Source organism: Papaver somniferum, chromosome 3 (genome assembly GCF_003573695.1).
Source record: "Papaver somniferum cultivar HN1 chromosome 3, ASM357369v1, whole genome shotgun sequence".
NCBI lineage: Eukaryota > Viridiplantae > Streptophyta > Magnoliopsida > Ranunculales > Papaveraceae > Papaver > Papaver somniferum.
The window spans coordinates 158,050,953-158,077,156 of NC_039360.1; the positions used below are offsets into that span (position 1 = coordinate 158,050,953).

The following is a 26,204-nucleotide window of genomic DNA, read 5'->3' on the forward strand; positions in this document are numbered from 1 at the left end:
CATGAATTTGAGATCAAACAGACACTATAGCTTAATAGCTAGCAAAAGTCATTACCCAAATTAGAAGATTGACAACTTCAATAAACAGATATAGAACCATTTCTTTTTTCATAGAATAAAGTAGAAAATAAAAACTAGTGCTCCTACAAAGAAGAATAAAGATCAAACACTCCAAAAAGAAAAAAAAATCTCCACAAAATTACAACAAAAGCATGATACTTGAACTTAAAATCATTCCTACTATAGTACTAGTCACTTGATTACTCAGTAATAAATAATTGAAATGCAAAGAATTTGCACAAGATTTACCGTGTTCATTAACAGTAATGTTAACTGATTCACTAATCTTATGTCTCTTAGATTTCCACAACAGACTCTTATATCTGACTTTCGTCTCCAAATTTACTCGAAACAACGCCGGCGCCTTACTCTTATTTCCTTCAGAAGCCTTCATTCTAGCATAGTCCCAAGGAACTCCATGAATCTGAGTGGAGTTTCTACGTGTAGCTGTTTTTTCACGACCTTGATAGAACGGAGGTAATAAAAGATTTCCAATAGGCAAAAAACTCAAGTTTTTTTCGTAGTAATAAAATAATGTAAGGTTAAGAGCATCATAATAAATACCCTTTTCTTTGTTCTCATTCTTCAGTTTTGCTTCAAAAGATATGGTTGCATTGATGGTTTTTGAATTTTTGAAATCTAATGAGGTTTGGTTAAGTGCGGGAACTGTAAATTTGTGAATGGAAAAACCGGGTGGAGAAGAACGGATAGTAAGCCAAACTACTAAACCTATTATACATGGAGTTAGTAACAATCCTAGATAGCATTGGCAGCGTTCTTTACTCGGCATAGCTTAGATTTTCTTTGAAGAAGATGTTGATGTCTGATGTGTTAAAGATGATAAGAACAACTTGTTCTGTTCTTATAAAGGAAATGAATGGTTAACAAGACTATTCTTATTCAGGTGTTTGAAATGGGGAAGAAAGGTAAGGGTATCCTTGTAATAAAAATAGGAGTCAAGGTCTTTTACAGTGTATTCAAGTCTTCCTGTGCAGTCAATGTCTCATAATGATGATTGCCGTATACTATTCCAGTAAATTGGGCCCTGTGCCAACGCGGTATCAAAAGTAGCGGTCCCGCGCCTAGTTAGTAAGTTCGCGAATGATTCGTGAATCATTCGCGAATTTTTCCGTATCACGAATTTTACCGTCTTATTCACGTACGTTTGCAACTCCGAACCTAAGTCACGTATTATGTGGCATTTCCGGATTATTCGCGAATCGTTCACGAATTTTACGTATCCCGAATGATACGTCCGCATAATTCGCCATAAATTCTTTAGCTTTTACTTTTCAAAGACTCCATTTTTTGGGCTTTACTGCCTCCCGAGCATACACGACCGAATATTAGACGTGTTGTAATTTTTAAGAAACAAAAACGACTGAACAAATTTGAAGGTGAAGGTGAGAGAGATCTCAAACTCACTAACCAAGCATCTAAACCACCATACGACGTCCTCTTGGATAACCAATGTTGTATATATTATTAATATCATCATATTGAGTTTATTTTTTCCTTAAATAACTCACACATGCATAAAAATTGGTCTATGACCTTATAAATACAAATTATTTGTTATATATAGATACCGAATTTTCAGAGCCGAACTCACATTTACAAATCGAATTATACACGTACGTATGCCGTTCCAAACTAATGACGAATCACGTCCCGTTGACCGAATTTTGGACCGAATTTGGATTTTACAAAACCGTATAATACTCGTACGTTTGCCGTTCCGTACGTTTGCCGAATCCCGAATTGCTAATTAGGGTCCCGCGTTCACTTTGGAGTACCAGTGGACGAACCATATCCGAACACCTGTCACATCTTTTCTGTTAAAGCTTCCCCCAAATTTACCTTACATTTGATGGCAAGAGCGATGTCTACTAACATGAAGGGGGGTGAACAAAACAACACTAGAATTTCTCTCCGATTGAACACTTTTGTTTAGATTACACTGTGTAATGTGTATACAGTAGTAACAGTACTACATACATAGAGAACGAACACACATCTAACACTTCACCGGTTCACCCCCGTTTCGCTTCCGCATATTCATGGGAATGTCATTATTTTGTTCCATGTTGACTTCGTAATTAAATTCTGGAACACTCTCCCATAAGACCTCAGAACAACAACTGTCATGTTAACCTGTATACCCGTATACAAGTTAACGGAGGTATAATAGATATTTTTGGTTTTGGGAAATTAAATAAGTTACTAAATCAATAACTAATTAATTGTGTTTGTAATTGATGTTAGGCCGTGTTTGGAAGCTTTGACTACATAAAGCTTAGCTAGGAAATTTTTTTCCTCGCGTTTTTAGGGGCCACCCGAAAGGATTTAGGGGCCATCAATTTATACCCAGCCAAAGACTCTAGTTAAGGGGTACCCTATATGATATTGAAGTTACATAAATGCCTTTTTGGTAAAACTGTATAAAAACCAAATCAAAAAATTCTACTCATTTCAACTGTATAAGAACGCGAAGAACGCGTACCCGGCAATGTAGTCGGTGGTGGCGATTCCGATAGTCAAACACTTTGTCAACTTCAAATGGCCCCAATTAGGTAAGAATCTATCATTTTTGGGGTTTATTTCGCTTTAATTCGTCGAATCGAGAAAAAAAAATTCTAGGGTTTTCGGTTATTTATCCAGATTCGGGCGATATTCATGCTTATTTACTTCCGAATGTAGTCGTGTTCTTCATTTCTCAAGAACATCGACAGTATTCGGGAGAAAGATTTGATAATTATCTGCCGAATATTGGTGGCCATATCTTCATGGATACAAACTGCTAATAATCGGTAGTTTAATGAATTTTTTGGCTACAGAATATATTTAAGTAGACACACAGTATTCGGAAGAACACTCACTACCGAATGTATATATTGAAAAAATCTCAAAATTTCTGATATAGGAAAAATCCCATTTTGGGGCCAGTATTTGGGCCATCGTACATTCGGAACTTTACAAAAAACCTATCCTCCGAATATTACAAGTTCAAAACAAACCACGCCATGGCTCCAGGTGGTTCCAAGGGCCAATATTGAAGGTTAGACAGCCCATATTCGGAAGTTTTGGTAACTAATTTAACTTCCGATTAATTCAAAGACAAAATTTGAAAAGTATAAGTTTTTCCAAAATTCTGATTTTTGGGCCATCGTACATTCGGAACTTTACAAAAAAATTATCCTCCGAATATTACAAGTTCAAAACAAACCACGCCATGGCTCCAGGTGGTTCCAAGGGCCAATATTGAAGGTTAGACAGCCCATATTCGGAAGTTTTGGTAACTAATTTAACTTCCGATTAATTCAAAGACAAAATTTGAAAAGTATAAGTTTTCCCCAAATTCTGATTTTTGGGCCATCGTACATTCAGAACTTTACAAAAAAATTATCCTCCGAATATTACAAGTTCAAAACAAACCACGCCATGGCTCCAGGTGGTTCCAAGGGCCAATATTGAAGGTTAGACAGCCCATATTCGGAAGTTTTGGTAACTAATTTAACTTCCGATTAATTCGAAGACAAAATTTGAAAAGTATAAGTTTTTCCCAAATTCTGATTTTTGGGCCATCGTACATTCGGAACTTTACAAAAAAATTATCCTCCGAATATTACAAGTTCAAAACAAACCACGCCATGGCTCCAGGTGGTTCCAAGGGCCAATATTGAAGGTTAGACAGACCATATTCGGAAGATTTGGTAACTAATTTAACTTCCGATTAATTCAAAGACAAAATTTGAAAAGTATAAGTTTTTCCAAAATTCTGATTTTTGGGCCATCGTACATTCGGAACTTTACAAAAAAATTATCCTCCGAATATTACAAGTTCAAAACAAACCACGCCATGGCTCCAGGTGGTTCCAAGGGCCAATATTGAAGGTTAGACAGCCCATATTCGGAAGTTTTGGTAACTAATTTAACTTCCGATTAAGTTTTGGTAACTTCCAACTTAATCGGTAGATAAGAATTTAAGTTTTCCACCGATGTCTTATTCGGGGGTAATATGTGTATCGTTAACAACCGATTTTAGTGCACCAATGATACGAAACCTCAACGGCCATATTTTCAGAAAACTCAACGGCCATATTTTCAAAAATTAGATCCGTTGGAACTCTAATCTATATAAGGAGGGTAACCCCTCTCAGTTATTATTGAGTAAAAAATCGGAATGAAAAACCTTTTCAATGGCAAGTCCATCATCAATCGACAACATACTTCGAAGATGCAAGCGAACAACTACATCAATTGCAACAATGGAAGAAGAAATACAAAAAAGGAACAAACAACCCAAAAAAATTAAACCATCGTTAGTGGCAACGGAGGAGGAGGAAGAGGAAATCAAGGCTAAGAAGCGAGGTCAAGAACAATTCCATCATAGAGAAAGATTAAAACAAGTTGAGGAAGAGACCGAATGGATAAAAAATTATTACATTGTGAAAGATCTACCCAAAGAACAGCAGGACGATCGTATATTTTGGATTAACGTTTCATTGGGTCCTTTTGTTGGTAAGTACAAGAAGCCACGCCACAATTATGAACCATCGCATGTTTCTTCAAGGGTGCACCATGTTATAAAATTGTGCACCGAGTACAACCGTATTCTTGCTAGGCACAGAGACGACAGGTTTGCGGCACAAGATGCTTATTCCAAGTGGAGAGGAGAGTCGTTTCTACATTTCGAAGCCGCGTTGATTGTTGCATCTCGGACTGGGAAAAAAGAATAACATGTGATGTTTGAGTGCTGTAAATTCAAATTTTTAATATTAATCGGCGGTTTGATAAAATATGGAATTCCCGAATATGATTAATCGTATTGAAGTGTTATAATACTGTTGTTCCGATTACATAGTTTCAAAAAAATTATAGTAACTCAGCCGATTCCTCGAAAAAAAACGATCAAACATCGTCATCATCCGAGGGGATCAATTCGAGTAACTCAGCGGGAAAGTTGTTGTCCATAACACGATCCCAATCAACCATGTTGGACTCATATTGTTTCACCCAATCCTTGCAATGGTTCATCGGGAAGTAATCGTGCCACTTACTCAACGGAGGTAACGGACAATCTTTCTTTACTCTTAAACCGATAAAATGCATTTCATTCACAAATGCCATTACGATTCTTCTACCTTTAACCGACTCGTCGCAAGACGTTCTTGTGGGTGCAAACGTCATGCTAAGTCCATACATAGGAGGAACAAAGAAATGTACCACGCAATTCAAAACGTCCGCTAGGAGATATCCAAATTTAGGCATTGTCATCCAATACTTGGATCCGATTGTCTTCAATCCCTTTCGACACTTCACACGCGCAACTAAGTCTTTGAACTCTTGTTCTTTGTCGTATCTATCTCCTCGCCTCATCATCTCCATATAAAAACCCTTGTCCTTCACTAGTTGTACCGCCATCTTATTTCTTAAATATTGGCATTGGGTGACATCTTCGATATCCGCCTCTCTAAAGTAACCCATTTGTTCCGTAGCAACGTGAAACCCACAATTTCCATCCCCATCAACCTCGTCGGTCGACAAAACAAATGGAATGATAAGTGGAGGGAGTTGTTCCAAATACTCTTTGTATATTGTATATGTGGATCGATTTGGTCTTCCATTAAGATCTCTAGGGCAACGAAGAGTACCTTTGTCCTCTTTTATAGTAAGAATTTCCATTGGTTGGGTTTGTTGCGAGGCGTTCATTTGATCAACAACTTCTTCAACAACATTGGGTTGACTTACTTGTCGGGTGGTTGGTCCACTTTGATCATTTCTTGGACGACCTTTTTCTTAGGTTCCGGCTCATCTTCAAATTCGGCTTCCGAACGCTCGTGCCTAGACAATATTTTTATTAGACAAATACTCCTTCAACTCTTTTCTTTGGATGGTCCTCGACACTTCGGTGTTCGGCCTACCGGTGTTCTTTTGCTTAATAGGTTCATCAACCTCCCTTAAACAAGGGTGAAGGGCTTCCTCCAAATTATGCATCAATATTTGCTTTTTGGTGCCGTTTGATGTAGCGTAACGCTCGGCTATTCGTGCACACAATTCCGACTCGAAGAAAGACGGACCATCAACTACGGGGTGTTCGGAGTGAAATTTAATTGCTTCCAAAATGGGTGAATATCATCGATGTCAATCACTTCAACATACCTACCCAACTTATGACGACATGGGAGTCCAATACCTATCATATCCTTGCAAACACAAACCGTATTCTCGTCATCATAAGTTTTATATAACTTCAATTGTTTCATCATGCGATTTATTGCCCATCTTGAAACTTTATGAACAACTCCCCTTAGAAGCAATTTTTCCTTAATATGTTCCATCGGGAATTGGTGTACACTAAATTGCATACATTTCCTAATCTTTACGAGATCACGATTGGTGAATTCATGGATTGCTTCTTGGATCGACACAACTCCATTTTGACTACCAATTAGTATTTTCTTTAGTCGACCATGAGACCCCTCCACAATGCTTGTCGCCTCGTTCTTGAAGTTACGATATTCATATGTCCATGCAAACACAAACCTATCTTTAATCGTTAACCATTGTTTTTTACAATACTCAACCGGTTTTGGGTAGTCCGTGCCGTATTCATCCTCAAATTTCTTCAAGTTACATTCGTAAATTTCCTCGGTTATCGACCAAACAATTTTGTCCCATGCTTTCATGAACATTTTCCAAATTATTCCATCCTCCTTCCACTTTTCTTCAAATAGCCTATCCTCTTCCTTACGTTCTTCCACGGTTAATTTACTAATGCGCTCATCCTCTTCCTTTGACCTCTTGGTACCCTTCCTTGGTCTTTTAGCTTGGAAATGATGATGGCAATTGGTTTTGAGATTGCATTGAATGTGCCACGTACATTGCAAGTTTTGGGCTTCCGGAAACACTACCGCTATTGCATGCATTAAGGCTTGATCGTTATCCGTTACAATAACCCTTGGAAAATTATCACCGTTATAAATGGACCTCAACGTCTCCAACATCCAAATGAAACTCACATTGTTCTCATGATCCATTAAACCCCATGCAATCGTAAACGTGTTTTTGTCCGAAGTATGGCAAGCAATGTTCAACAACGGCATGTTATACTTGTTTGTCTTATAAGTAGCATCTATCAACAAAATTTGATGAAAGCATTGAGCCAATTGGATCATTTCGGGATGTGCCAAGAAAATATGAACCATTATACCATCCTTTTCTTCCCTTCTCAAGGTGTAGCCGTGTAACTCCGCTAACCAATCTGATTGTTGCATGACCGTTCTACCATCCCAATCAGTCATTTTGATCGTAACTAGGGCCGACTTAATTGTAGACAAAGAAGACAAGTTGACGGGATCGTCCGCCTTTATTTTACTTAAGATCACACTCGCTTTTTGGATCCGCATAGACCTCACCGTCTGCATTTGATGTGGTTTTAACTTGGCAACCATTACATGTCCAATTAAATCCAACGGATCATCATGGTTGTGACAACCGTTATCAACTTTATACATTTTATACTCTTTACCTTTAATACCATCGGGCTTATAGAAGACAATCTTAAATGGGCATCCTATCTTCTTGGTATTGCTTCGGTATTTCCTATTCGTCTTCTGTATGTACTTACTATTCTTTCCCTCGTGACTCTTTCGCGTCCCACCTCGCTCACAAATCATTTCAAATCGAGTGTCACTAACATGATTATTTTGAACTACCACGCACATGTTATCTTTTGCCTTGTTCATAAGCCATTCATTTGCCTCCTTCTTACTTCCAAATGTCTAAACGTGCATAAAACAAAACAAATCTAATAAGCATAACCATTTAACATATAAATTTTGAAAAAAAGAAAAAAGTAGTAATGAGTATACCAAATCGTTTGCATAGTATAGGGAAGTGTCGGGCCTCAAATAGAACTCATCAACAAACTCTTCAACGGCCTGCATATGAAAGCAAAAAATTATTATACAATAATCGGAGGTTATTAAATAAGTCAAACTTCCGAATACTCTATATTCGGAATCCTATCGGTTACCCAAAACACCCGATTTAGGCAAATGAATGTACAAAGTTTACTGAGTGCAAAAAATGATATAATCGGAAGCTAAAATATATAGTAAACCAGCCGAATATAAATAACTGGAAGATAACTTTAATCGATAAACATCCGATTTTCAAGTTTTCGGAAATTTTATTTCGAGGCCACTGTTATATTCGGCAGTCAAAGAATGTTAAACTATTCCCGATTGTAAAGGATAAGAATACTGAGTTTTGAAATTTTCTGAGGAATTCGTTTTTGGGGCCATTCGGGGGTAAATAACTCTACATAACTACCGAATGTAGATATTTTTGGAAAACCAGTTTGGGGTTTTTTCTCATCTTCGGCAGTAAACTAGTATCTTGGAACTACTGAATATACATATTTGGTACTCAGTGTGTTATATTCGTAGGTTTATTCTACAAATTATCTACCGAATCTGGGTAGTTCATGGCATTCAATGCATGCAATAATCGGTTTTTCTTGTTTACAAAAGCACACAAACGCATGCAAATCGAGTATTTGAGTTTCTTAACACAATACCTGTGTTTTACATGCATCGTTAGCTTCAATATCGGGCGATTCTCCATTTTCTTCCATGAAAGGGTCGTCTATGTTTTCCTCTCCACAAAAGTTTGGATCATTCAACATATACCCCAAATCGTCTTCTCTAAACGGTCGTGAACCCTCAACATTTTCTTCTTCGTCATGATTCTCACCTTCTTCTTCATATCCATCCATTTTTGTAGTGATAAAATGGGTTTTCTCTTTTTTTCCTTCACCTTCTTCTCTATAACTCTAACAACTCAAAAATGAAAAAGAAATGGAAAAAATGAAACACAAATCATTCTAATACTGCACCGACTACAATCGGAAGTCTGGGAAATATTTTGGCTTCCGATTGCAATCGGAGGATAACAATGTTATCATATCCTCCGAATATATAAGGGTAATTTCTCCATTACGAATTACGCGAGATAAGGGCTGGCTACATTTTCCCTTTGGGTGACCTTTTTTGTTTTATTGTTGGCCCCTAAATCCTTTCGAGTGGCCCCTAAAAACGCGAGGATTTTTTTCTCTAACTTGAGCAGGATTATCTCAAGATGTATTAATAAAGATGATGTTTGTCTTTCCGTTATATCCATCACGAGTTTATCATATATTATGGTTGTCTCTCCATATTTTAAATCTGTATTTTTATAAAATAATTATGTATTATGGATAAAATTGTTGGAGAAAAAATAAAAACATAACAATAAAGTTAAAAAATTTGAAAATATTTTGATTAGTTAAAATAACTACCTCTATAACCGTCTAACCCAGGCAAGGATATTGGTATCCTGGTTATTTTGGAGAATAGCATAACCTTGCTTTTTTAGCTTCCTGAAATCAAGGAAGATTTAGTTGTTCATATCCTAGACTAGAATTAGAACAAGACAATTTCTTGATAACCCAACCTAGGATAGGCATTTCCAAGGGGCCAAACACCACCTTAGTGTTCCGTTAATACCCTTGGGTATTATTAAATGAAAATTAGAATGATTTTTGAGGGACCATGGTTTTTTTTGAGGGGACCATGGTTTTATTAGGCCACCTTCCCTATAGTGATAAGGGGTGTCCTAAAACGTTGAAATGACTAACCTACCCTTAACCTAATTTAATTTAAAACCAACCTAATAACCACCTATATATATAACCACCACCTCCTCCCACCACCACCGCCCACCACCTCCGATTACCACCACCACCACCTCCGATTATCACCACCACCAACCACCGATTACCACCACCGCCGCCGATTACCACCACCACCACCTCCGATTATCACCACCCCAAACACCGATTACCACCACCTCCTCCTCCCACCACCACCACCACCGCCTATTTAAGAAATGTAACAACATCAATGCAATCACAATTAAGTTCTGTTACATGATAATTTTATCGAGTATAAAAGACGCCAGCCGCAGCCTGATTCTGCCATGGGGCCACTCCGGAGGTATTTTCCAACAAACCCTTCACTTTAATTTTATTTTGATTGCTTCAATCGAATAGAAATCATCAAAATAGGGTTTTAGTAGGAGTTAAAGAGCCATGTTCGGTTAGGCCGATTTTCCAAAAAAACCCTAGTTTACTAACCGAACTTCTTGAAAATGAAGAACACGAAGAATAATTAGGTTCTATTGGATTTAAAACTAAGTCACCGAACTCTCTGTTCGGTTGTTTCGAAAAAAAAATTAAAACTACAAAGTAACCGAACTCCACCCTTAGAATCGAAAAAAAAAACAAATCCAGTCTAACCGAATTGTGTTGTTGTGGCCACTATGTTGAGTTCCAAAATAACCGAACTTAGCCAATAGAGTTCGTTTTTTTCGCAAAAAAATTTAAAACTACAAAGTAACCGAACTTAGCCAATAGACGCTGGAACTTCACATTTTTTTGTTTGTTAAGTTCGGTAACTTCACAATTTTGTCACAGAAACCGAACTCAAAGTTCGGTTGGTTAGCTGTTAGGTTCAAGTTTGCGAAAGAACCGAACTTTGTAAACTTATATACTCTTATATTACGTAAAGTTCGGTTAGATCAAAAGTGCATGCAGTTTGCGAACCAACCGAACTTTGTACACCAAAGTTTGGTTAGTTGAGAACCAACCGAACATAACGCTGTAACTCCTAGAAATTCTATTATTAGAGATTTCGGTAACCTGCGTGTTTGGAACAAGTAACCGAACTACACTTTCAGATGAGTTCGGTTACTTGTTCATCTCACGGGGCAACCGAACTACAACTTCAGATGAGTTCGGTTACTTGTTCATCATATAAAGTAACCGAACTACAACTTCAGATGAGTTAGGTTACTTGTTCTTCATATAAAGTAACCGAACTGTTCAAAATCCAGTTCAAATCCGGATTATTTTGAAGATTAACAAATATTCTAGGAGAGGATGGAGATGAAGAATCAGATGAATTTTCATCATTTGAATACTCAAACTTAGTGAATTGGAAAAAAAATCAATTTTCCATGTTTTTCTCCTTCATCTTCTCCAACTCTACTCTCTCAATAATTCTACTCAACTAATAATAAACCCATCTTTTAATTTAATCTCATTAATTGTTTTTAACTAAATCATTCACTAATCATCACCCAAAATTAATCAGAAGGATAATTTAGGTATTAATATAAATATCTAGATAAGAGGTGACTTAGATTTACTTCTAATGTCTTTACCCAAAATAAAATCATGGTCCCAAAAAAATCATGATCCCAAAAAATCGTTCGAAAATTAAATGCAGGCGTGTTTTGTTTTATCCCCTCTAAAAGGTCCAACTATAAAGATTCAATTACAAACAGTATAACTAAACTGTTGCACAGTAACAATTAAAGAAGAACGGAAATATGAGAAATGAAAATATGAGAAAATATATACACGGCTATATATATATAGAGAGGAGATAGACTGATTACATGATGCCACCAATATTGCGTACGTGTCTCTTATAAGGATTGTGTATATCCTTAAACATTAAGTCTTCTCAGATTGTCTTTATCTCATTACGAGATTAGATTAGTCATAGTCGGCTAATAATTCTTCGGAAGCTGCCAGCTGCCTTGAGTCCTTGACGGGTGGTCAACCATCCACTATACACAATAAGGCGTAAATAATCTATTGAGATTTAAGCAAGAGAAACCAAGGGTCGAACGGGCGCGATTCGTTTCATTTTTTTTCTGGTTTATTTACTTGGACAAGGATAATACAGATTAATTTTGATAAGATTTTATGGAAAGAGAAATATATTTCCCATTGGTTGAAACATTAAATATATCAGTCCACTTAGGGGCATCAAATGGAATTTTAGTTTTTACGGACAAAGAGAACTTGTAATTTCAAGATAAGAGTCATGCTGTGACGAGGTTATCCTCGTGATAGTTTTCGTAAGAACTCACCTTATAACTTTTGGATTTAACATCTTAGATAAGTATACATCCAGAGAAAAGAATTAGATAATAATTTTTTTATTATTATTTCCATTGTTATTTATTTGTAAATATTTAATTTAATTTGTTCCTTAACCCCTTCGACATTTAATTTAATTGGTTCCTTAGTCCTTTCAACAAATCAAAATTTTAATTGTCGGATGGTGAGAACAAGTTTTTATATTTTTCCTTTCCTTGCTTCTTAAAAACCTAGAAACCAGTCATGGGTTTTTTTTGGTTTGAAATATGGAAAAAGATTTTATCAAGTTCGATGATCTTGATGACTTTAAATCGATAATTCTTAAATTGTGTTGAGGTAGAGTACTGATTTTGTTGAACTACAATAATCATGTTTTGGTTGGATTGTTTTCAATGTATAATACCTAAAAACAATCCAATCATCTTATTGCAGTGATGTTCATTTTTGGTACTTCACATATAGGAATGGAACTTTGATGATCTCGCTCATAAACAATCGTTTTGATTTTACGTTAATTTTTAATTGACATTGTTTTAGTTAAGAAGATTATTTTGTGGGACTAAGTATCAAATCAAAATAAGTATAGGGAAATAAAATCTAAGAAAATAATAAAAGATATTCTTTATTATCTAATAATTTTTTTGAGATGTGTACATATCTAAGATGTTAAATCCAAGGACTATAAAGTGAGCCCTTACAGAAGCTGTCACGAGGATGACCTCGTCACAGCATGACTCTTCAAAATAATTGGAATTCCAAGAGAAATATATACACCCAATACAAAAAATTAATTGTTTATTATTCCTTAACATGTGCCCAGATATACAAGTTAACAAACGCCGAACACTAATTAATTAAGTGATAAAAAACTTTTCCATGTTGTGATAAAAACTGATTTCGACCTTGCAAATCTAGTTGCAAGTTGCAACTTGCAAGTGCTATTCAATTAAGTGAGCTTATAGCATGTTTGGATGATACAAGAGGTAGCTTTTCAACTTCCAGAAAATCAAAAGTCAATTTGGATATCGAATTTCAAAACGACTTTTAAAAGACGAAATTTAATTTTTTATAAAATAAAATAATTTTACTTCTGACTTCTGCTTCTGATATCCAAACGCGTTAGAAGCAGGAGCATTTCAACTTCTGACATCCAAACGTTATTATTGTTTTACTTGAGTTGTTCCGGGTCTAGGTCAATTATTAGCTCATTTTGTAATTTGTTGAGGTAGAAACAAATAAAAAGTCAATAAATACTCAATTAAAGTGGGATGATTGGGGTTGGGGAACGTGTTATCTAAGTAATGGTTTTCAAGTTTCTATCAGTGTTGTCACAGGAGAGATAGTGATTAAACACATGTACTAGCATAAATCCTAGACTAATGTACCTTGGTGTAGTTATATACACTAGTGTTCCATGTGTCCAAAAAAAAAAAAGGGTGGGATAAGTGGTGTTGGAGAATGTGTTGTCTTAAATCAAGTGATACGACGGTTTTCAAGCTTCCTCCTATATAAGGAAATGGGGATTGAACCCTTGTACTAGCATAAATCTTAGGGTCAATGACGGAACTATACAGTGGCTATAGGATGGGCTTGAGCCTTTTCTTAGACCTGACTTAAGCGTAAAATTCATACGCCTACTATGGCCCAATTTAAAAAAAGATATGAAAAAATGGTTTTTTCTCAAGCTAGCCCTAATCACAAGGTAGTACCACCCTTGCCTAGGGTAATGTATCTAGGTGTGGTTCCAGGGACCACTATTCCATGTATCAAAAAAAAAAAAAAGGATAATTTGTGTTGGAGAATGAATTATCTTAAATAGAGAAATTCCTAATGGCTAGTGTTTTCATATTGAGATGACAATGCTCTAAAAATAAAATCGGAAAACAAACTGTCAAAGTCACGCCTGAGATTAAGAAAAAAGAAACAACTAAATAATAACGAATTAATCGTTAACGGGATACCAACTACCCGCTAAAGCTTTTGTCGGATACTTAGATTTTGCTCCACAGAGATATTAAGTGTCTTCTAAGATAAAAAAAATTAAAATTGTTGCAAGTTTCCATAAAATTGTATATCTAACAACGGGCACCTAGCTCAGCTGGTCATCCCCGTTTCCCAAAGTTTCATGCGCTCCAGGAGGTCCCAGATTCGAGTCCCCAATGGCGTAATATTACAGGAATTAACATGGAAGGTAGAGTTAGCTTGCCCCCCTTGTGACACAATCTCAGCCCCCCCCCCCCCCCCCCCCCCCCCCCCCCCCCCCATCCGCTCTCGGCTCCCTTGGCTAGGTGTTGATGGTGGTTTTTAGCTCAGGGCTAAATTTGTAAAACCTTGCATCTGATGTGACGTCACTCTGCGAGGAAACGAAGTCATGAGTGTCAATCTCTCCACTGACACATTTATTGAGTCGTTCAATATATTTATATGAAATTTGTACAGACTGGCGCATGTAGCAACAATCCCAGATGCTCTGTTGATTTCGGCGCCTTGCCTATATTACTTATTAATATAAGACTCACTGAGTACTTTTCCTGTGCTATGTTCCCCGGCAGAATCCTTAATATCGGTATGGCATGACGGATTTGTGTTCACTCGCAACAGAGTATCACAGATTTCCAAGTACCAAGGTTAAGGCCCTTGCACGAAATACTCAGTTAGAAAGCAAAGAATAACGGAGTCGCGGAGTAGGAGCAGCAATGAGAGGGAGCGTGGCCACGCCATAGGCTAGCCGACGCCACTTGGCCACGCCCCATGCTACCTAGCCACTATGCCAATGGCGCCACTTTGCTATACGAAAATATATGGCCATAATCAATGGCCATCCTTCCTCATGAGACGCAATCTCAGCCATCCAAGTCCTCCACCGAACTGACAGACTCGTGGCAAGTTTCAGGAGACCAGCCGCTTAAATCTCGTGGCCATGGCTACGCCTGGCGCCACTTATACCATCGTGCCACTGACATGCACGAGCTATACCATTCATGCCGCAGTGCCACTGTCATACACCAAAAACGCCACTGTGCCATTACCAGACGCCAACAGAAGGTATCCATAATCAACGGATACCCTTCCTCATGAGATGCAATCTCATCCATCCAAGTTCGCCACTGAACTGACAGACTTGTGCCAAGTTTTAGACGACCAGCCAAGACGTGCCTAATAGCATCACATGTTATTTTTCTGCGACAAGACTCTTGACTTTCCGCACATAGCAACCTGCTACACGTTTTCCACGAAAACACTCAAGACATTAAACATGTCACAAACTAGGGGATACTCATCAGGGTATTGGTCTGGCGGTTTACAGCGTGCGGCGTGCAATGCGCCTGTTATAAGAAAGTGTCATGAAGCAGGACAATTAATGGCGGCAAGAAGTAACAGATGCAAACGGATCCACTTCCTTCATCATGGAAGCATGGGTTTCTGACGGTTATACGTTACTCCACTCTTCCATCACCTAATCGTTCCCACTTCCTACGAGACCAGGGTACGTTTCAATATGACTTGTATAAATAGGCTTCACCTATTTCCACAAAACAACAAGTTTTTGGTTGGCAACAACATAGTATCCATAAATCACCAAGAACTGATAAGCTTTTCACTCGGCAAGCCAGTTCCACTTTCTGATACAAGTCATAAAACAAGCCACATCTTCAGAATTAACTATTCTGGTCTCAAACCTCTCTTCGCTTCCCTCCCTAAGACCAACCCTTCTCCTTCACTTTGTGACCAAAGCAAGCATGGAACGACCATTTCTTGGTTTAGGCCAGGATTGTACAGATTGATCTCTCGAATCAAAAGTACTCCCGTGCAGTGCATTGTTTAGGGTTTAGATTAATTTCTCATCCATACACACAAAATTACCAAAATCAGCAGAAACAGTTTTCACCCACAAATACTAGGTTACCCATGAGGCTCGCTGGTAGGCTAGCACGACAACCTGTTCAATTAATGTAGTAGTATGTTGTTGGAGATTAGCTTGTTAGACTTCCAACTAATTAATGTAATACTTTATATCTAAAACAGTTTTTTTTTTTTTTTTTTAATACTAAGAGAAGAATGAATTACAGAATTTCCATCATTTAGTAGCGCGCTTCCAATAAAATTTGGTGGATATGAAGATCATACTTCCGAAATCTTGAAATCCTTGCAGGCCCAGCGAGACTATTAGTTGGCTTATTACATACTCTCTTTATAAATTTGCAATGCCATAATGGTTATTGGAAAAGTTTACACATAACATCAGTGATTGATTTTCCTAAAACATTTTCTGGTGATTCTTACTAACTGCATCAACAACCAGTTGTGCATCCAGCTCAAAACAAGCATATTAGAAGCTCCCTAGCCAATTCCATTGCAGGTAGCAGTTCACCACATTCAGCATGCTCCACGCCTAAGAATATATCTGCATATATATACATTTTATTTGTTCATAGGTACCTACAAAATTACAAATTAATAGCCCATTATATATTGTCGTACTTTCTTATCTCTTGACTTTCTTATATTATTTTTATCTTTATAATAGGAATAACATAAGTATTACATAATCAATCTAAGTTTAAGTCCTTACTAATCAAGATCAAAAATAAGATGCATCTTGTTTAATTCGTGTCTTGAAAGATAAATCGCAAATTTCATACTTATCAAAATTCAAATCTTTTTAATTTGGATACGACTAGATTGATTTTGGATATTGATTTTTGAAATCGTCTAAGAATTTTTCTACACAATCAGGTTCACAGACTTGGTGTCTAGACATATTAATCGTGGAAAAGAAAGAGAAAAACTTTATATACATATTTTTCAAGGATCTCTAGTTTAGATCTACTTGCAACTGTATTATGTTTTGTCCATACAGGTTGCCGAATGAAAAAGTTGGTGGTATACTTGGTACCCTTCCCTTTTCAAAAAGGATGACCTAATCTATCATGCCAAACTTGAGGTGAAACAGACAAAGAAGTTGAAATCGAGTAATGAAAACAAGGCAAGAAAGAAAAATGAGCAATATGTTACAGATTGTTAACTATTGCACCTGATAGACACATTTTTGTGTCTAAGTTGTCCTCAATTTTCTATATTGTTGGTACTTGATTTTGTATTGATTATGGTGTTTTTGTGTGTGTAGGTGTTTTTGGAGAAATAAACTCTTATGGAAAAAGTTGCTCGAAAAGTGGTATTTGGACACCCAGAGGACACATGTTATTCAGACTCTCAGTTTTGGATAAGGGGCACCTCAATTGATAAGGGGCACCTTATTTACTATTTGCACCCCAGGATGCCATCTGCTAAACGCACCCCTACTCTGGTTAGGGGGCTACCTTTCTTCTTCACGTTCAAATCTCAAACTGGCGGGAAAAGATTACAGTCTTCCACGAGTTTTGCTGAATTGAATGTTATTGTGTTTTTCTTGGATTCGATCAGTGGAATGGATTGGTATTGGCCTGTTAACGGTAAACAGGCTTAGAAATGGGCTTTAATTCGAAGGAGAAAGGTTTTTCACGAAAACAGGGGCAGATATTCTTAAGTTTTGTGGACCGAATTTCAATCGAGTTACTTGGAGAATTTCATGGGATTTCACTTGGATTCGGGTTAAGATAAGCCTGTTTCGACTAAACAGGGGTGGTAACTGAATTGAAATCAAAAGAGGAAGGATATTTTATCTTTTGGAAGATAATCAGGGCAAGTATTTTTCAAGATTATGTTTTTGTGTTATTTCAGAAGTTACGTGCTAATTTGGAGGAGATTTGTTGTGGGAGTATATACTGCGTTGATTAGAAGATTTTGGAAAGATTTTCGAGCAAGAAAGAAGACGCGTAATGGAAACAGATATCTCGGTTTATCTGTTATTTCTCCACGAGATGGTTGAGCTGTTTTTGGGAGTTGCATGAGGTGAAAGAATGTTTGAATCTGTCCGGTACGTGTTGGTAACAAGTTTGGAGCGTGTCAAAAGCTGCAGAGACGTGTGAGAAGAGAAGAAAGAAAAGAATGTAATAAAATCTCGTCCACATGCAGTGAAGTAGACAAATAATATATGGAGTTATTACAAGGATTTTTCTCGAGCTGTGGAGTATAAATAGAGTGTTGGGGAGCAGAGAAATGGTATCGAGAGTTGGGAGAGGCTACAGAGAAGAATAAGAAACTGCAGAGCAGATTTCTCTGCTGCTGCAGAGAAGGAGAAGCTGAAGAACAATATACCGATAAGAACTGTCGTTCTTGATTGTCACATATTCAACCCATAAACGACAGCTCTTGTGCAACACCAAATAACAATAGTTCTTGGCAACAGTTGTAACAGTAAGTTTGTAACGGCCTGCAAGCGTTGCAAACTCCTGGTTTATATTATTTTCCTCCCTTTTCTTCTTTGTAAACACCAATTGAGCTATAAAAATATATTTTGAGCGTGTTTTTCACTATGTGGAGCTAAACCTTTCTCTAGGACGACGGAAGAAACCAGAATTCATCATGTGGTAAATTCATTTAATTCTTTATATGACTATTTGCATTAAATTAAAATTAGAAAAAGATTTTTCTTAATTAATTGTCATTTCGTTTGATGGTTTATGCTTACGATTAATTCTTTTGATATGTCATTCTTAAGTTTTACAATTAATAGTTTAAGAATCTACCTTAGGAAAATAAATAGAGTCAAAATTCTTACTGAACGAGCTATAATGGTTTGGGATAAATAGGTGAATCACATGAATTTGAATATTTGGTGGAATCCTAGTCCTAGTACCTCTCGAAACATTGTTATTATTTTGTATATATTTGCTAGTTTTATAATTTAAATCTGAAATCAATCTCAACAAAGTCCGAGTGAACGACAACTCTATTTACCACTGTATAAAATTCGATCAATTTTTGGCGCCGCTTCCGGGGACTTGTGTATAGATTTGTTTTTAGGTTTTATTTTTATTTTTATTAATTTTGTTCCTTTTTACGCGTTTTGGTATTTTCTGTTTGCTTTCAGATTTGGTGCAGAGCTTATGAAAAAGAGAAAGTGTTGAAAAGTAAAGCGAAGCCAAAGAAGGAAAGAAAAGAGAAATCCAAAGGAGTAAAGAAGAATATTTTTGTATATAGTTAATTTATTTTTATTATTTTATTTTTTGGAAACTGTAATTAGGGTTATATTTTTGTAATCTTTTATTTTTGGACATTTTTTTTGGACTTTATTTTCGGGACCTTGGACATTATTATTTTTAAAACCCTAAGGAAGGATTAATTTAAATAAAAATGCTGCAGGGAAGGACCACAGTTACGATACTGTCTCGGCCCCTCAGGTTCGTACACTGACATAGGAGTCGGTGGCCTGAGTCGACTTCAACGGTTCATCGCCCGTCTGGTACGGGAGGTAAGACTCTATCCACCCACCCCTGTCAGTGGGTTATATTTTGTGTTGAGAATGTCGAACTGGTATTACAATAGCCAATACAACGAATATCCGTCTGATTTTCAAAATGGACATTACTTTGACCATAGTGTGAATCGTGGTTGGGAACATCAACCTTTTGAAGGTTATGGCTCATACCATATTGAGCCCAATTACTATCCACATGCCCATCGGTCATACGAGCAAAATTATTTTAATTCCTCTCCTCTAGATAAGGCACGTAAGATACTTGAGTCAACACGTAAGTTACTTGAGTCAACACATGAGTTAGCGGACACAAATGACTTAGTTATGGACGAATGAACTATAACAATGAGTGAACCTTCTTTAGAAGATAACCTTAGGAAGTTAGCTGAGTCAACATGTAAGTTAACTGAGTCAACACGTGAGTTTGCTGAGTCAACACGTAGGTTTGAGTTAGAGACGGAAGAAAGAATTGCTCGAATTACACATAATTGCCAATACATTCTTTCCAATATTACCCGTGAAAATGAGAATAATTTTTATTAAGATGACGAGGATAGAATTGGTAACATTACTTGTGTAGATGAGGTTCAACCATTTTCATGTTATTATGATTATGATGAGGATAATGTTAATGAAGAATCTGAAATAGGTAGGCATAGTGATCAAAAAATTATTGAGCTTCATGATGATAATATTATTTCTGGTTCAAATCCCGATAATTTTAATGATTATTCACCTATTCAAAAGGATGAGGATTTGACTAGAGATACCACCGTTTTAGACGATGTAGTTCATGATTCTTTAGCCTGCAATGTATTGGATAATCCATTATTTGATGTGCCTATCAGTGAATCGGAGGAAGTAAATATGATTAACACCTTAGTTAATGAGCCTTTACTAGAAACTTTCGTTGATAATCCTTTATATGTTTGTGATGATGGTTTAGAGGAAAGAGTTTACCCTGAGAATACTGTTTTAGAGTCTACTGATTTAAAAACACTAGTCTTAGAAGATGATAAACTCGTAGAGATGAGTAAGGATACATTACCTGATAATGACTTAGAAGAATCAATTGGCCTTGAAATTAGGGAAGTTGTGACTAGTCTTTCTAGAGACATTGAAAACTCTAAGTTTGGGGGTGATTATCATTCTCTATGTGGTTTAACTCTCATAAAGGTCTCTCACTTGGGACTTGACATATGTGCCTCAACCATTTTACAAGATTATCTTCATACACATTTTTCTGAACCTCATGATGTCCATAAAGAAGCTCAGTTGTTAGAAACCCATCCTCTGGTTGATGTGGTTTACCCAGGCCATAATACCCAAATTGACTTTGTTTTCCCACCAATTGTGGGAACGTATAAGTTTCTGATGTGTCAATTATTAAGTTTTGAGACTAAACCTAATTATTTTAGGAGATTAGGGTCGACACATTTGTTTAAGGAAGACCACCACTTTCATTGTGGTCAGCTGTGTGAGTCAAATCTGATTGACTTAGATGATCCCCAATTATTCAGGTTATTGTTATGTGCCTCTAAGTTCTTAGTTGAGTATTTTCAAACTCTACAACTTGATCTTCGGGATCTTACTTTTGAGGAAATCCAGTCCAGGAAAATCTTTTATCAAGACCCTTTCATAGAGCCTGAACCTGAACCAAAACTAGATATTGTTGTCTTAAAGTTAAATAAGGGTATGTTCGGTATCTTCATGGTCTGTTGTGATTTTCTCTTCTTTTGGGTAACACTTTTTGACTCAGATGACCCGCAGTTATTCCGGATGCTGCTTTATGATTCTTCGAGGTGACTAATCCTTTCTTAGTCTGGCTGAAGACTTTAAACTTAGCACTTCTTGGGAGGTAACCCATGCTCATGCAACACGGTAATATCTTTCCTTAACTCTTTTCTTCAAGTGGTAAAAATTTCTCCTTGTTCATGCTTTTAATTTCATCTTTAGAACATTGAGGACAATGTTAGATTTAAGTTTGGGGGTATGGGAGAAACTTTTTAGTTGCAGTATAATTAAATAAACTCCAGAGCCTTAAGGTTGGCATTAACCAATCTAAGTGGATGGAAAAATCTTGGTTGCAGGAGTTGAGGAACCAATATAATTAGATGGTAACATCTATAGAGTCTATTCATAAAAGCACAGAGCTCAGGTGTTAGAAAAAAAAACATGGTAGTTTCGCCATATCTCGTTGAATCCTTTTCACCTTCTGTTTTTATTTTTCTTCTTATAAGTGATTTGGTGGGGCAAAAGATTCAAGTTGTTACCATTGCTAGGGTGAAATAGAGTGATTGAGATACCAAAAAAAAAGAAAAAGAAAAAAATGAGACCATACCATCAGACCAACCGGAATAAATTCAATAAAGTCGACCACTGGTGCCCTTGTATATGCCAGTTGTGTTGACCTAGAGTTAGGATTATCACCTGCTGGTCCCCTTGTATATGCCAGTTGTGTTGATATTAGTCAGACTGGTATCTCAGTCCATTAGTATAGGTTCATCCTAGTAGTGGCCTTCAGACAGATATGGGAAACACCGTTCACCTTAGTCAACATCAAAACCATCTACGTTTTTCTCTACATCCATCTTCTTAATCTATCCATGTGATTGGTTGACTCCGGTTATGATGTCCAGAAACTATCTGAGTAGAGCTCTGTCACTTATATATGAATTTTAGTATGCTTGAGTGCAAACTCGTGTACAACAATTGGAATTTCGCATCAGGGTACTTCCTCCTATAGTCAATGATTGTATGCCAACCAAGGAGATTCTTTAGTGCTTTCCAAGGTTTTGCGTAGATAGCTAGGGTCTGGAGTAAAGGTTTTGTGGGTACGTCTCTAGTAAACCCTCCCGAGACTATAACTCGGCCACTAGGCCCACCTAGGGATTTAAAGGCTTGTTGCATAGGCTAAATGCAACCGACGATGCCTGCGACAGTGAGTTAGGATTTTATTTTCTAGATTAGATTTGCTCGAGTACTAGCAAATAATAAGTTTGGGGGTATTTGATAGACACATTTTTGTGTCTAAGTTGTCCTCAATTTTCTATATTGTTGGTACTTGATATTGTATTAATTATGGTGTTTTTGTGTGTGTAGGTGTTTTTGGAGAAATAAACTCTTATGGAAAAAGTTGCTCGAAAAGTGGTATTTGGACACCCGGAGGACACATGTTATTCGGACTCTCAGTTTTGGATAAGGGGCACCTCAATTGATAAGGGATACCTTCTTTACTATTTGCACCTAGGATGCCATCTACTAAATGCACCACTACTCTGGTTAAAGGGGAGACCTTTCTTCTTCACGTTCAAATCACAAACTGGCGGGAAAAGATTACAGTCTTCCACGAGTTTTGCTGGATTGAATGTTATTGTGTTTTTCTTGGATTCGATCAGTGGAATGGATTGGTATTGGCCTGTTAATGGTAAACATGCTTAGTAATGGGCTTTAATTCGAAGGAGAAAGGTTTTTCACGAAAACAGGGGCAGATATTCTTAAGTTTTGTGGACCGAATTTCAATTGAGTTACTTGGACAATTTCATGGGATTTCACTTGGATTCGGGTTAAGATTAAGGGTGCACACGGTACGGTTCGGCTCGGTTCCTGCCCATGCCGAGTACCTGTACCTCCCTAGGCTCGGTTCCAAAATTTTGGACCGGTACCTGTACCTTGTACCTCGGTTCCGGTACCATTCGGTACACGTACGGTACCAGGTACGGTTCCGGTACTATACTCGGTTCCAGAAAAAAAAATCCTGTTAATAAGGACCTGTTTTACTAAGCATGTATTGTTAACAATTAACAAATAACAAGATGTAACAATACTATTAATACTAGCAAAGAAAATTATCAAATACCAAGTCTTAAAAAACTGAAAAAGTAACAAGTATCATAACAGTCAAAGACTGACAAACAGTCACTCATACATTCACATGCACAATTAAACAGTAGTAAGAACTAAGAAGTAGTAAAAGAATCCAAGTAACAAGTAGCAGACTAGCAGTATTACTGACTGGAAATTGGTGGTAAAAATGCAACAAGTAGAACTGGTGGCAATGGCAAATACAAAGCCTTGAATATTTATTCCATGGCAACTAGTTGTCCTGTCTCTAGTCCAATAACATGCTTCACCAACTAATCAAGATAACCTGCAACAATACACTTGATCAAGTCAGATAAACAAAGCAATCAAAATAAAACGTTAAAAACAAGACAAGAGAAGAGACTTTTAAAAACATTGATCGCCATTCAATCTTAGAGTCAATTTTAGTGTCCTAACATGTTTAACAATGAAACAATAGATGGATAAGGGTTCTTGATGCTGAGTCCAATGTCACTCAAGAATATTTGTACATATATATGCCCACACAATCAAAAGAAATTGAAAAACACTATGCAATTCTAGTCTGGACTCATGAGACTATGAGTAATGTGGGGTCATTTATAGAAGATGTTACTTATTTCCAACAAGTTCAGTTATTTGCCCTTACTCGTGCGTGGCCAGGCACGTTGTACCAACCCTTGACCAACTGAACCAAAGGTTCAAAGTTTGTTCCGCAAACTGAAAATGGGATTGCTCTAGGCTAGGTTTTTCTCGATTGAGAAGATGATTACAAAAACAAAATCAAATTCCAAAACACAGGATTATAAAGACTGTACACTTTTATATCTTTGATGCTTAGCTTCAATGCCTTAAATCACTAGTTACAATCTCAGCTCAAGGTTCATTATCAACAACATTGAGCACCAATATCGCTGTTTTAGCATTCATACTACTACATCGACAAAAAAGGTGAGCAAAATCTCAGCTCAATGGTTCTAATTTGGACGGACATGGGTATTGCACAATCAAATAATCACAATTAGGTTCCCAATAGGAAGAAAAAAATATAAAGAACACTACAATTGTGAAAGATTCAAATCATTCAATCACATAATCTAGTAAATTTCAGAAGTATTAGATGCCCCCAATACGGATAAATCGAAAGAACATTACAATTATACATGATTCAATCACTAACAATCTACTAAAATTTCAGCACAATTCAACAAATTGACAGAACCCCATTACTCCAGTCCATAACTCAAAATAAGTAAACTGTAAACCCCATAAGAATTCATAACAATCGCAAATCCCAATTAATCCAATCCCAGATTTCATTAAAAGCAAAGATTTTGATGAACTTACCTTGGTTAACAATTTCTGAGTTGGATTGATTGTTCCTTGAATCTTTTCCCTTCAAAAATCAAAATAAACCTCAAATTAACGAAATCAGGTAACCCAGTAGTCCAAATCAAACCATAGGATTACAATAATGAATACAACTTGATTAAAATTGAAGAAGAAAAAAAATGAAAAAAACTTACGAGGGAAACGATTTCTTCTTCTTCTTCTTCTAGATCGAGAGTGAAGTATGGAGTTCGTGGAGTTGAAATGTTGAAGTGTGGAGTTCGTGGAGTTGAGGCTAGCTGTAACTCTAATGGAGTTGTTATTCTTCTTCTCTTTCTCAGAGAGAGAGAAGATGGGGAAAAAAAGAGAACAAATGAGAAACTGAAACCCTAGCCAAAATTATCTATATATACCAACCCTAGATCTAATGGCTATCAGTAATCTACTACCCCTAAATCCTATGGTTAGAATTATTCGGTACTTTCGGTCCGGTACGGCACGGGACCAGGGCAGGACCGTGTACATGTACCTTCTTAGCCTCGGTTCCTAGTTTTTGGACCGGTACCTGTACCCCCTTCCTCGGTTCGGTCCAAAATTAGGTACGGTTCCACCGGTTTCGGTACGGTCCGTCGGTCCGGCTCGGTTCCTGTGCACCCTTAGTTAAGATAAGCCTGTCTCGACTAAACAGGGGTGGTAACTGAATTGAAATCAAAAGAGGAAGGATATTTTATCTTTTGGAAGATAATCAGGGCAAGTATTTTTCAAGATTCTGTTTTTGTGTTATTTCATAAGTTACGTGCTGATTTGGAGGAGATTTGTTGTGGGAGTATATTCTGCGTTGATTAGAAGATTTTGGAAAGATTTTCGAGCAAGAAAGAAGACGCGTAATGGAAACAAATATCTCGGGTTATCTGTTATTTCTCCACGAGATGGTTGAGCTGTTTTTGGGAGTTGCATGAGGTGAAAGAATGTTTGAATCTGTCTGGTACGTGTTGGTAACAAGTTTGGAGCGTGTCAAAAGCTGCAGAGACGTGTGAGAAGAGAAGAAAGAAAAGAATGGAAATAAAATCTCGTCCACATGCAGTGAAGTAAACAAATAATATATGGAGTTATTACAAGGATTTTTCTCGAACTTTGGAGTATAAATAGAGTGCTGGGGAGCAGAGAAATGGTATCGAGAGTTGGGAGAGGCTACAGAAAAGAATAAGAAACTGCAGAGCAGATTTCTCTGCTTCTGCAGAGAAGTAGAATTTCCCTGCTGCTGCGGAGAAGGAGAAGCTGAAGAACAATATACTGATAAGAACTGTCGTTCTTGACTGTCACATATTCAACCCGTAAACGACAGCTCTTCTGCAACACCAAATAACAATAGTTCTTGGCAACAGTTGTAACAGTAAGTTTGTAACGACTTGCAAGCGTTGCAAACTCCTGGTTTATATTATTTTCCTCCCTTTTCTCATAGTTTTATAATTTAAATCTGAAATCAATCTCAACAAAGTACGAGTGAACGACAACTCTATTTACCACTATATAAAATTCGATCAGCACCCTGATCCAATAATCCATATGTATTCAAATCCCTAATCACATAAGCATAAGGATCAAACCTAAAGTATT

General features: G+C 37.0%; 1 protein-coding gene and 1 long non-coding RNA gene across 2 annotated transcripts; both read right to left on the reverse strand.

The window, feature by feature from the left end:
* Positions 1 to 51: 51 nt before the first annotated feature.
* On the reverse strand, positions 52 to 943 carry LOC113361732 (protein NDR1-like). The gene has a single exon (XM_026604866.1). It carries the CDS (start codon positions 848 to 850, stop codon positions 200 to 202), a length of 651 nt encoding a protein of 216 aa, XP_026460651.1. The 5' UTR covers positions 851 to 943; the 3' UTR covers positions 52 to 199.
* A 22,320-nt stretch (positions 944 to 23,263) lies between these two features.
* LOC113361733 lies at positions 23,264 to 24,922 on the reverse strand. Its single transcript, XR_003365296.1, has 3 exons — positions 24,785 to 24,922; positions 24,606 to 24,654; positions 23,264 to 23,565 (listed from the first exon to the last, which is right to left on the reverse strand). It is a non-coding gene; the product is annotated as an uncharacterized LOC113361733 (long non-coding RNA).
* Positions 24,923 to 26,204: the final 1,282 nt, after the last annotated feature.